Source organism: Astyanax mexicanus, chromosome 16, assembly GCF_023375975.1.
Source record: "Astyanax mexicanus isolate ESR-SI-001 chromosome 16, AstMex3_surface, whole genome shotgun sequence".
NCBI classification, from domain to species: Eukaryota; Metazoa; Chordata; class Actinopteri; order Characiformes; family Acestrorhamphidae; genus Astyanax; species Astyanax mexicanus.
The window spans coordinates 36,004,518-36,018,145 of NC_064423.1; the positions used below are offsets into that span (position 1 = coordinate 36,004,518).

The window sequence follows — 13,628 nt, forward strand, 5'->3', positions numbered from 1 at the left end:
GAAGGACCAACCACATCAAACAGGATTAACTGTGGACGCTGTAAGAGGAAGCTGTCTGAAAGGGATGTTCGGGTGCTAACCCGGATTGTATCCAAAAAACATAAAACCACGACTGCCCAAATCACGGCAGAATTCAATGTGCTGACATCTCCTGTTTCCACCAGAACTGTCCGTCGGCACAATAAATTATTGTGGTCTAAAACCAGGTGTTTCAGTTTCATTGTCCATCCCCTGTATATTTTTAGCTAGTTAAGACTGACTTTGGGCTGTATGTTTTTGTCAGTGACGTGCATACACTATGGCCCAATGTGCTTGGGCAACTGCCCTTTTGCCGTCCTTAGCTGATATTGCCCTTCCGAGGGAGGGGAAAAAATAATATAGGCAAATATGATTTCATATTTCAACAAGATTTTCTTTATAATTTGAAGTTTCGTAAAACAAAGTTTTCAGAGTCAATCATTCAGATTCAGACACCTCGAGAGATAGGCAAAAGGGAGGGGCGCGGGCGTAGCAGGGGACACGCAGCACGCTTCATTAGAAAAAAAAAAAGGCGCAGCACACGACCGGGTGGCGCTTCAGCCGACTAGCAGAGACCCAAGAGGAGTTTGAAGATGCCGTGGGAGTCGAGCGACTGCCCTGAAGGTGAGCTTAAATTGTAGCCTTCACAGTATTACAAGACATGATCACAATCAACTTCTCTAAAATCCGATGTCGTCGAGTTTAGGACGTTTAGTGACCATAAATAATCTGACAGCCACCTACTGTGCCACGTTTAGGTAGCAAAAAAACCCCGACAGCCAGCTAGCTTGCAGTCAACGTTTTACATGGCTTAGGTTGTTTGTGGGAGGCTAACCAAACTAAGTTGCATGCAGCTGATAACATTTCATTTTATCCAGCAAGATGAATGACGGACATAAAGCACTATTCGAATTATTCACCTGCACGTTGTGTTAATGCAGAAAATTCGAAATGCACACGGAAAAGAGATGAATACAGGAGAGAGAGAGAGAGAGAGAGAGAGAGGGGTTGCCCTTTCTTCATGTTAGAGCAACTGCCCTTCAAGATTCCTGTGCACGTCCCTGTTTTTTGTTGGACCTGGCAACCCTGGTCTTGCAAAATCTGTAAGTAACAAGTCTGTGACTTGTCTTTAGATGTGAGAGGTTGTATTTGCAGCATTAAGCAGAGAACAGCTCTGTCATGTGAGCCTTCAACTCTACAGTACAGCTGGACTGCAGCCTGACCCCCATCATGTTCTCCTATAGAAACAGGGCTACAGGCCGCGCGCTTCCTGCAGCGGATCCTCCCGGCCCACGCCCATGCAGCACAGGAGCAGCCTGGAATTGCGCGCATGCGCGGTGGAGGCGTTTGTGTCAAACATGGCTGTGCTTTGGAAGAAAGGAAAATGCTGAAGTGTGGAGGGAGAAATACTGAACAGAGGAAAGCATGGCGAGGCTGGCTGATTACTTCATTGTCGTCGGATACGACCAGGAGAAGACAGGTAGGTTCCCGTGCTTTTCCCGCTCTCTCTGAGCGCGTGCGGGGGTTTGTTGCGGCCGTTAGCAGCGTTAGCAGCGTTAGCACTGAAGCTAGCTGAGATTTGTTTGGTTAGCAGGAGCAAAGCAGCTCAGTTTATCAGCCTTAAAGCGGAGAAATCTCCCCAAAACTCAGCTTTAATCAATCAGAGGGAGATCTGACACCTCCTGCTGAGTGTGTATATATATATAAAGTTATTGTTTATTTGTATATTATGTATGTGAGTCTGTGTGAGTGTAAGACTATGTGTATGACTGTATGTATGTGTATGTGGTTGTACGTGTTTATTTGAATTTGTGTATATGTGCATGCCTGTAAATAAGTGTGTGGGTGTGTGTGTGCGAGAGAGAGAGAGAGAGAGAGAGTCAGTATGAGTGTGTTTGTATATGTTGGTGTGTGTATGAATTTGTGTATGTGTATTACTGTGTGTGTGTGAGAGAGAGACTAAATGTGTGTGACTCTGTAAATGAGTGTATATTTGTGTGTGTGTGTGTGTGTGTGTGTGTGAGAGAGAGAATGTGTGTGTGTGTGTGTGTGAGTGTGAGAGAGAGAATGTGTGTGTGTGTGTGTGAGTGTGAGAGAGAGAATGTGTGTGTGTGTGTGTGTGTGAGAGAGAGAGAGAGAGAGAGAGAGAGAGAGTGTTAGTATGAGTGTGTTTGTATAAGTTTTTGTGTGTCTATGAATTTGTTTATGTGTATTACTGTACGTGTGTGTGTGAGTGAGAGAGAGTCTAAATGTGTGTGACTCTGTAAATGAGTGTATATTAGTGTGTGTGTGTGAGAGAGAGTGCCCTCTGTTTGTGTGTCTATGAATTGTATAGGAATTTGTGTATGTGTATTACTGTACATGAGTATGTGTGTGTGTGTGTGTGTGAGTGTGAGAGAGAGAATGTGTGTGTGTGTGTGTGTGTGTGTCTGTATATGAATGTGTATGAGCTTGTGTATATGTATGGTAGTGTGTGTATTAGGGGTGGGCGATATGGCCCTAAAATTATATCATGATATTTCATGGTATTTTCGCGATAACGATACTCTTGCCGATATAAATTAATGATTTATCCCTACCTGAGATATTAAAAAATACAAGAATCCAGATGATCATGATCAGATTTGTAACAGAAGTCAATGATCCAGAATGTCATGATACTAATAATGCACTCTAAATATCTCTATATATCCAGGATTAAAATAAAATAAAATAAAATAAATGATACTGGACAAATAATCTGTCTCTAGTAGATATATAATGGGAAATGAGAACAGTATGAATTTTTATTTTGCTAAAAACAGTAAAAAGTACTACCCTGATGTGATAATTAGGGGTGGGTAATTAGGGTATAATATCGTTCACGATATTCAAAAATGTTGCAGATATTATCGCGTACGATATGATATGGCACACCCCTAGTGTGTATGTGTTTGTGTCTGTGTCTATGAATGTGTGTGTATGAATGTGTGTGTATGTGTGCGAGAGAGAGTCTGTGCGAGACTGTATATAAGTGTGTATAAGCTTGCACATATGTATGGATAGTGCGTATGTGTTTGTATGTGTATCTATGAATTTGAATGTATGTGTATGACTGTACACGTGTGTGTGAGTATAAGTTTGTGTGTGTGTGTGTGTGTGTCATTCTTTCGTACATTGTTTTTTGTTAGTAGATAGTGGGGGCAGCAATGCTCAAGTCAGCATTTCTAGTCCCCATCTCTTAACATGTCATCACTTTTGCCAGTAGATGTTTGCTTCACAGCAATTGTGTGAAGCTTGCTAACTTTTGCAGTGTGCAAGCTAGCTCCCATGGTAGGATGTTTGATTATGATTTCTGGTCAATTCAATATCCTTACTGAGATGTTTTCTAAGCTTGAGACCTGCACTGAAATAATGTGTCTTCATGTCATCATTTAAAATCAGCAGTGTCCAGTAGGGCTGGGGCGGTATTGATTTTTTAATACCGCATCACCGCGATATTGCGGTTAACCGTGAGACCCCAAACCACCCCCCCCCCCCCCAAAAAAAAAACAACACAAATTTATTGGTAACAAATCTTTATTCTTCAAACCATACAGCCTACATACAACCTCTACATAAACCATAAATACAGCATAACAAGTGAACATATGCTGCCTGTATAATTCGTCATTGTACAGCTAACCTGTCTTTTTCCGAGCAGACTTTTTGAAGGAGGAGCTTGTCCGCCTCCCCCTTCTCCATCCATAGATCTATTTTAGGGCTGGCCCGAATAGCGGTTTTGAGCTCAGGATATTCGGCAGTAATTGGTAGCGAATATTCTAATATTCGTTTAAAAAAAAAAGACGAATTAATCCACAGCAAAATTTTCCACTGACCCCCGGCCCCGAAAAAAATATATTTCTCACCCCTTTCCTCGGGCCGTTCGCGCTCAAGGCTCAAGAAGTCTGTGATAGGCGTCTGTTTTTTTTTTTATTCACACTCTTCTTATTTCTCATTAAATATCTACTAGATACAGATTATATCTGTACAGTATCATTTATTTCACTTCCCTCCTGAATATTTGGAGTGCATTATGTCTCCTTATGTTGTGTAGTTATGTAGTTTTCACCCCAGAATTTCTGCTGCCTCACACCAGGCTTCGGCTGCATTGCAGGGCAGGAGCGCAGCTGCGTTACGGCTATTTCGTTTGAATTGTGCAGTGCAGAGTATTACAGATTTTGTATTTTTGCACTTGGGCTATTAGCTCAATATTAAATATTTCGTTTGTTTATAAATTATTTTATATTCTTAAACCATGTTAAATTATATTCGATTGGAGGAAATTAATTCAGACATCATTTCTTTTTTGTCCCGTTACCGTTCCGCAAAAAAAATCCTTCTTTTAATCCCGCATCAGCCCGCCACATACACAGTTTTGCCGCACCTGCCCCGCGGTCCTAAATAAATTTAATAAATTACATTTAGTGCTTAAAATTAAAAAAAAATATTTATTAAAACCGCGCTGAATAGTGCGGTCACGTTTCTTACCACATTACAAAAAAAAAATCGGTGTGTGTGTGCGCGTGTCGGTCCATTCTCCGCTCCTTTTTTGTGCTTAGGGTTTTTTTGTTGCGTGCATGAGAATCACTGCGTGATTATTACAATTTTCTTAACTATTTATTAATGTGCTCCCACATCCTCTGGATTGATTAAACTCCTGTTCCCGCCAATAACAATTCAGTTCTGTCTGTGCCGCAAGATATCCTGACGGGACCCGCGTCATATAATATGTTGATTAAAATGTCGTGACGTTAAGAAATCGGCTCGCAAGAGACAACCGACCAAAAAAAAGACATTAGTTCCATTTTAAAATAATAGAAACCTGTCCTTTATGTTTGACAATTTTTGTTTCACTTTACGTGTCCTTACTCATCTGAAGTTTATTTATCTGAACTGAGTTTTATATGGTTATATTTGTAGCGGTTCTGAACTCAGTTCCGCGTGCTGTGAAAGAGACAAGGCGCAGCGCATTTTACCTCAGACTTGGTCAGATAACAACATTTCAGTAAAGATGGTGGTTATAGTTTTATATCATTGCTTTGCTGTTTGAACTACACTTCAACCAACCTTACTATTTTTACCAAGACTGAGGCGCAATGCCGCGGGTTCTCCGCGGTGCTCACGCAGAACAGCCAGCAGCCAGACAATGAATTAATATATTTTACTTTCTCAAAATGTGACCACGGAACACCTTACATGGCTCTATGGTTTACCTTGAGGTGGGTGAATTAGTTTGATGTGTTGGCGAGAGGTGCAGACACCACTTTCCGGCAAATCTTGCAGATGATTCTCTTCTGTTCTGAGTCTTTTTCTTCCTTTTTTCTCAACTTACTGAGCCTGCCCTGTAGCTTCCATTTCCGAGCCAATATTAGTGCTGCTAATCTTCACTCTCTTCAGCAGCCTCAATGGAGACGAAGTGAGCAGGAGACTCCAGAGCTGTTCTGACCTCAATGAGTACCACGCACCGCGTTTTGCTTAACCCATTCGCTGCCGCGCCAGTGCAGCGGCAGCACAGATAAATGACAAAAATTTTTATATTCGATATTATGAATTTTGAGATCGTTTGACACCAATATCTATCGCGATCAAAATATATTTGATATATTGCACAGCCCTATAGTGTAGGACTTACACTTGACATATTAATACTGAATTCACCACAGTTGTGCTTATATGGAGCATTTTACTACCGCTCAAAACGCAGTCAATCAGATTTGACAGCCATAAAAAAATGCGGTAATGACGGTAATGAGCTCATCACCGCGGTGACGTCCCATAACCGCGGTATTGCGGTAATAAAATTATCGTCATAGCCCTAGTGTCCAGTTTTTTAATGCAGAATGAGCTGGTGTGTGCATGCTTTCATTCCAGCCATGCAGAAACACAGGTGCAATCATGTCATAGACCCATTTCAGATAAGTGTGGACACCGCTGCCTAAAAGCCTAGAATGTTTTAGATATTAGCAACAGTGCAGAACCTGTTGACTGTAGAGCCTATAAACTAATATTACAATACATCTGTAGCTGTTAGGATAAAAAACTGAGGAAGGGGTGCACAGTATGTAGCTTAAACTGTGCTCTGTTGCAGAGAAAAAAAAATCCTGTGTTGTTTATAATTGCAACATATATATGGCGTGTGTATATATATATATATGGCAGCTCTGCATACCACCAGTGTTACACATACCACAGTTTGAGGACCAACCTGTACTCTGTGTACACACACAGCAGCTAGTTGTTCTGTCCATTTAAAAGCAGTCGTTGCTCGTGTTAATGTCCAGTTAAGTACTCTATAGATTTTTTAATGGGTAAAGCACTGGGCTTTGTGTGTCATTGATTTTCCTGTCTGTTCCTGTCATGTCGCTCCAGCAGCCCAGCTTGATTTCAGCAGTGGAGGCTGGGCTGCAGGGGAAGGGCCTGCTCAGTGCAGATTGAATGCAGGAGAGCCAGAGATCTGCTTCCTTTGTTGTGGAAAGCGGATGCACAGCCCCAACCAAGAGGAAACAGGCGTGATTATTGCTTGGTTTTGCTCAGGGTACTGCTGTGGACTCCCAGATGGTGGGGAGGACCCTGAGTTTGAGCTTGTCTTCCACAGGTGTTTTAGTTGCGACAGTTTGTGTTGAATGGTTTTGTACTGGCAGGCAGGTTGTTGTTGATTACATTTTGTGTTTGTTGCGTTTGTACCCTTATCAACTTAAAAAAGTGATTTGCATTAATGTATTAGCATTTTCAGTTAATTTAGTTATGCATACTAACGTCATGTAAACATGTGCATGGGGAGAATTTGGACAGTACTGTGTGTAAGACTGGTTTAATCAGACACAAGTAGATAGAAGTACTAATAAACTGTGTAAAACCACTGCTTTTACTGCTGTAGATGTACAGTGCAGCCAGTTTGGATTCAGAACATAGTGATGTGTGAGGTCCCCCAAAACTTTAAGTTGGAACTCTGACTGTAATATAAAGGGAGATGTAATGTAAAGTATTACAGTTCTTTCTAAGACAGAATATTGTAAGGCTGGACGATGTAGCCAAGACTTATATCTCATGATCTATTGCTTAATTTTTGTCTATATACTATTAATAATAATTTCAGTGTGAATGGTATAAAAGCCACCATCCGTGGTGTACCTGATCACACACTGACTGGAGTGCGTGATGTGGTAAAAAAATGTATCTCATGATATTTTTTTCTGTTTTTTTGACACAGACAAATTGATTGATTCTTTAAAAAAACTGCAATTTAAATGCTCTCATATTCCTTTCTGCTGCACATCATTCAATTAAACAGGATTTCTATACTTTCTGTAATTAAATGTAAAAGCAGTTGTGTCCATGTTCTTTTGGCACTGTTTTAAAAATGAATTAATACTGATCACATTGCCAACTCTAGTTTATCGAGGAATTGATATCTTGGAAATGAATGAAACGCAGCATTAAACCCATACAGCATTGTGTGAATGACTGGGTGTGTGCATGTGATCCACTATGTTAGGTCTGAGAACACAAGTCCGTAGTGTAGTGAAAATCAGTACTCCTCTTCATACTGATGATCTTAACTCTGTTGTAGTTGTTATTCCATATTTTATATTCCACATTTTTCTCAATAATATCAAGCGATTCATTGAAAACTCTGTGTGAGATTTGGCGCAGAAGCCGAACAATTGCTGCAAATTTCTTTTTCAGACTTGCTCAGTTTTGCCAGAACGGACAGCAGCCGAATGAATGAGACACTCAGCCGTTCCCATCACCAGCTAACAGAGCTCAGATAGAGCGATCAGTCTTCTCAGTGGATTCACTGTTGTCCCACAGAGAGGCTCAGCTTTTGGTAAACATTGATCAGCCTTCACTGAGAGTGAGTGTAGTGAGCGCACCAGCCGACCTGGCCCCTGTCCAGAGTCCTGAGTTAAAGGGCCATCACAGAGTCACAGAGTCCCTGGCATGAATAGGTAAATAGAAAATAGAATAGGTATCCCCCCATCCCTCCATCATAGGCTTGCACACACACTCTGCCAACAGACAGATGACTTTCTTGTGTCGGGGGAAACAAAATGTTCCTGGCGTCTGAGGAGCTTGTGCTGGATTCAGGCATCCCACTTCCATTGCTCTGCTGCCGGAACCATTAGAGAAAGATAATAAATGCACTCGAGGTCCAGCTAGAGCCTGCGTTCTCTGTGTATTCAGAATCCCACTGGAGGTGGACTCCCCAGAGTGACATGGTTTATTTTTACTGCTTATTCTCATCTACTGCTGTTGACAGCTGTGACGTTGATGCCTGATGCTATTTGAACTCTGATTAGCAGCAAGCAATCCTCCACATCCGTTGTTGGCTACGACTGCTTGGAATTTTTATTATAACGGACGGAAGTGCACAGCAGTCTCAATTTGATGCAAATTCTAGAGAAGCTTGACTTTATGCAACTTCCTCAGTGGAGTACAACAGATAATGACCTGGCTGCTAAATCAGGACTGCATCAAATTGAACAGCATTGGATGTGCCAAGACGGGTATCGTGGCATGATATGTGGCCAGTCGAATATGTCAGCCAATGTGGATGTACAATTCGTTTTTTATCTTGTAATCTAAGTACCCTACTGCTAAGACAATACTGCATCCATCTTTGTGGTTGCATATCATTGCTGTAGTGCATGCCAAGTCAAGGTTGGCTGTTGTTCTTTCCTTTGCGTCAAAATTTAATGATGTATGGATCAATTAAACGACTTCAGAATCTATGGGTTTAAAATTGGTTAATTATTTGTTTAAAAAGGCGACACAATATTTTTCTAAAGTTGACACATTAAGTTGATGCCCCTGGTTGACACGACAGAGCAATGTAAATGCAGTGTAAGGCTTTAAAGCGATTCTTTGGGGTCCCACCTCACAACTTGAAGAACTTAAATTATTTGTTGCTAATGTCTTGGTGCCGTCAGTTGGTATTGGCCTGAAAACACTGCTCAATTCATCTCTACCCTACAGGGATCAGTCTTCCCAAAAATAACTATACATTATGGATCATATTTTAATTTATGAATGAGGTCACGCCAATGGTAAAAAATATGAATATGTGCAGTGTGCAGGTTGTTTTTAGCATGCTCTTTAGGTACAATGCCAAATCCAGTTAAAGAACGAATGCCATCAATACACCTTATCCCACTCCCACTTGACTAATGTCTCATTCGATCCATAAAGTTTAATATGTTTGTGTTTGGAGGGTATACGAAAGTGCACTCTTGGATGCAGCTGCGTATTCCTCCGCAGGTCTACTGTTACACCTTTATTGGCTGTAAATTTGCTCGCTGGCACTCGCAGCTTAATAAATCGTAATTTGCCAAGTGCAACAGTGGAATTTGGTCTACTGCTTGCCTATCGGACCGCTTGCCTTAGATCATCACCTTTCACATTAGAAGGTCAGGCTGTGTACGTGCTGCTGGAGTGTAAGTATGAAAAATGAATTATGTAACTTCAGACCTACAGTGGAACTCAGCACTCTGCATACGCTTTAAAACGCTTCCATATGCTGCTGCCTGTTCTTTAATCTAACCTGTCCGTCTTGGAGCGGAAAGCTCTCGGGAATCGGGCCATGCAAGTACTTTGCTCTAACTTGAGCATTTCAGTTATAGAGCTGCAGTTTGCGCTCGCAGAGCTTGACTCTTGGCTGAATCGCTGGCTGAGGGATTTTTTCTTGGCTGCTTGTCGGTGTGGTTTAATAGATGGCTGAAGCGTTCAAAAAAATGAAATTTGTCTGCAGACTGTGATGCAAAAGGTACACTATTTTACAAAAATGTCTGGAAAATTGCTGTTATACAAGATTAATAAACAGTCAATAACATTTTTTCACTCAATTGCTTTAAAGAAAAAAAGCTCCTGCTCTTGGCCCAGAGTTTTATAACTTTTTAAACTGTTGGTTTATTTGTTTTTGGCACCTTTTCTCTTTGTCAGAAAGACTGCTCTTATCATGATTTAGGTTGGCTTGGTCTGAATTTTTGGGACGTGCTGGGGGTAGTCTTTCCAACAGCTGTGAGGTTCTGACAGGTTGCCTGTCTGAATCAGTTTACTTGCACATAGAACTGGAATTGAAGTGGGTGGGATGACTATGGTAGGCCTACTGATTACAGCAGAGCTAAACACTGGGGTTCCCCAGGGTTCGGTACTGGGACCTCTTCTCTTCTCAATATACACCACCTCTCTAGGTCGGGTTATCCGCTCACATGGTTTTTCCTACCACTGCTTTGCTGACGACACTCAGCTATACCTGTCGTTCTCACCAGATGATCACTCAATCTCTGCACGAATATCACAGTGTCTCTCAGACATATCCGCATGGATGAAGGAACATCACCTCCAACTAAACCTCTCAAAGACTGAACTTCTGGTCATACCAGCAAAACCTTCTATTCAACACAACTTTGCCATAACCATCGACTCTCTCGCTCTCTCACCGACAAAGGTTGCTAGGAACCTGGGTGTCATGGTTGATGACCAGCTTCTCTTCACGCACCATGTGGCCTCAGTTGCTCGATCCTGCCGCTTTGCGCTTTACAACATCGGAAAAATTCGACCGTTTCTGACGCAACAGGCCACCCAACTCCTGGTACAAGCTGTGGTAATCTCACGCCTCGACTACTACAATGCCGTACTAACTGGCCTCCCGGCCTGTGTAGTAAAACCACTACAGATGATTCAGAATGCAGCAGCACGTTTGGTCTTCAACCAACCAAAACGGGCACATGTCACTCCGCTGCTCATTGAGCTCCATTGGCTACCAGTTGATGCTCGCATCAAATTCAAAGCGCTTACAATCGCCTACAAGGTGAGGACAGTACAGGCTCCTTCCTACCTGCACTCGCTCCTGAAGGCTTACGCTACCTCCCGGCCGCTGCGCTCCTCCAATGAACGTCGCCTCGCTTTGCCAAACACTCACACAAAGCAATCCAGACTGTTCTCATACAGAGTTCCCCAATGGTGGAACAAACTACCTTCCACTACCAGATCAGGAGAATCTCTTGCTATCTTTAAGAAACTCCTGAAGACAGAGCTCTTCAAAGAGCACTTACTCTCCTAACACCTCTAACAAACTAACTAATTCTAAACTCATCTCCTTCTTCCTCTTCTCTACTCCTCTATCCCATTATTTCCCTCTGACCTCCTTAAGGCCCTATCTATAGATGCTTTATTTTTAACTTCTATTATTTTTGTACTTAACCTCTTCTATTATTTGCACTTCAATATTGTAAGTCGCTTTGGACAAAAGCGTCTGCCAAATGTAATGTAATGTAATGTAATGTAATGTAATGTAAACAGAGCTACCAGCTGCACAAATGGCATGGTGTGCTTGGCCTGCACACACCTGTTCAAATTATATGCTAATCTCTAAATTAACAAAATGCTGTCATACCTACAGCTAGTTTACTCTGGTGAGAATTAGTGAACGAGTTTTGGTTTGGCTTAGTTTGGTTTGTTTTCACACAGGTAAAACGTGTCATAGAAAACATGTGCTAGAATTTATCTCTGCTGACTGGCCAACTTTTTACACAGTTCGCAGAGATAGCAGTGATGCTGTATCAACAATTTGTAGGAAAATGTGGATAAAAGCGTGGATAAAAGTAGGGGATGGCTCTATTAGTAGCTTCCTCTGTGCTAATCAGCCTAAATTCAGCATTCATAAACATTCATAAACAGCGGCCATTAGAACACTCACAACTCTCAACGTGAAAGACTTATCACTGCCAGTCTGAGCGCAACGTGGGCATTCTCAATGTGTGCATGCTAGGGGTGTAACGGTTCAAATTCAATAAGAAAATTCAAGGTTCGATTCATACCTCGTATGTTTTCCATATGTTTTCGGTATGGTTGGTTGAAAAAAATTAAGAGGCTGGGAATTCTGTATAGCCTCACCTTTATTAACTTCATAATAGCAATCAAACTTCATTATAACCATGTTTTTTATTTTTGGGATGGAATGTTAGAATGGGGCTTGAGCACTTTTATTAAATGCTTAAAACTGCGCCTGTAATGTGTATTCTGCATACGTTTATGCAAACTGAACTATGACCCCCGTACCATGACGAATCGTAAAGAATACTCGTACCGTTACACCCCTAGTGCATGCTATAGAGTCTATAGTGAACTTAGATTAACAACGTCACGTTCCTTTTTTTTTTTTTTTTTTAAATCAGTCATTCTGATCTTTTCCAGCCGATTCCAATCACGTGATTGGATCGGGACATCCTTAGTTCTACTGTTCTTATGATGTCTAGGTAGAACACAACTATGCTATACAAAAATGCAAAAAAAAAATGTATATCCATATTGTAAACAAAAATGATATAGTATATCACTGTTTTAATGTTATGTTATTTTCCCACCCCTAATAGCAAACATATTTGCCTTTGTCTTGTTGAACTACAGCTGTTACATATGCTTTTTCTGATACAGTATAGTTTAGCTGTGCTGAGAAGTAGTGGGGTTTACCTTGTGTGCTCCCGTGTCAGACTGTGAGCAGACTGTGTGTTTACATTGGTGAGATAAGGATCAGGGAGGATACTGTTTGGGCAGATGGTAAAAACCCTAAACCTCATCACTAGAGATAAATCAGTGGAGCTTTATGACCCAGTTTAGAACATCTGAGACAGGTCATTCCCATTAACTTGACTTTTTGGTCTAACATATTACATAATATTATTTGGGGGTGTATGCTACTTTTATGTAATTTTCTTTAGAATTATTTTACACAACAAAGTGTAAAATCTAAAACCTTTGTCGAAGTTTGTTTAAGAAAGTGTTTCAGGTACTTCAAGTTATGTCTGTTTATGAATTACGGTTTGTCACTTTCACAAACAGAACTTTCATTGTTAATTATTTTAAAATAAATAGAACTACCCATTCTGAAAAGAGAACAAACAGATATTTGTATTATAATATTTGCTCTCTAAGTCAGTGATTGGCTCAGAGCTAGCCTGATGCTGTTATGTCTGGGTGATATTGCAGACTGCACTGGTGATGATTGGTAGGTATTTGTGGAATGAGCTTAATGGTCTTCAGCGGGACATAAGTGTTTAGCTTTTTTTACAGGAAAGTGGAAAACTGAATTAGGGGGTCACTTCAAAGCACTTTTATTATTGTAGTGATTTTATTGGTTGTAGGATATGGGATTCTGGAAATGTGCTGCTTTGTGGAAAGACGGAGCAGCCGGTGAGGGGGGGTGAGTGGGTGTTGTGACACTGGTAAGAGCATTGACTAATGTGTGCTCTGGCATCTTTCAGCTTCAGCAATTTGCATGGAACAGCATTTTTTCTGCCAGAATCTTTATGGATTTGTTTTTTAGCAAACCGGTCTCTTAAAAGATGCATGTAGTTTAAATAAATTCAGTCATGGAGACACTTTAGTCCAAACAGGAAGAACACACACTGTGATCTGCGTTATTACCTTCACTTCTGATAGATTGTGAAGAACTTTACGAGTGATGCATGCCAGCAAACATGCTGTAGAGGCATTTATGAAGATAACAAGCGTCACTCTCAGCAGCTCTCAGCTCTGTCTAACAATGCACCGAAATGACTTGTTTAATTCAGATTAAATGAACTGTGTGG

General features: G+C 41.1%; 1 protein-coding gene across 2 annotated transcripts in view; it reads left to right on the top strand.

The window, feature by feature from the left end:
- The first annotated feature begins 553 nt into the window (after positions 1-553).
- sbf2 (SET binding factor 2) overlaps positions 554-13,628 on the top strand; it is a 207,335-nt gene continuing 194,260 nt past the window's right edge. For both annotated transcript variants that reach the window (XM_049465532.1, XM_049465533.1), the window contains exons 1-2: positions 554-642; positions 1,263-1,498. In XM_049465532.1, the coding sequence (XP_049321489.1) occupies positions 1,444-1,498 (55 nt within the window). In that variant the 5' untranslated portion in view covers positions 554-642; positions 1,263-1,443. The remainder of the gene's footprint in view (positions 643-1,262; positions 1,499-13,628) is intronic.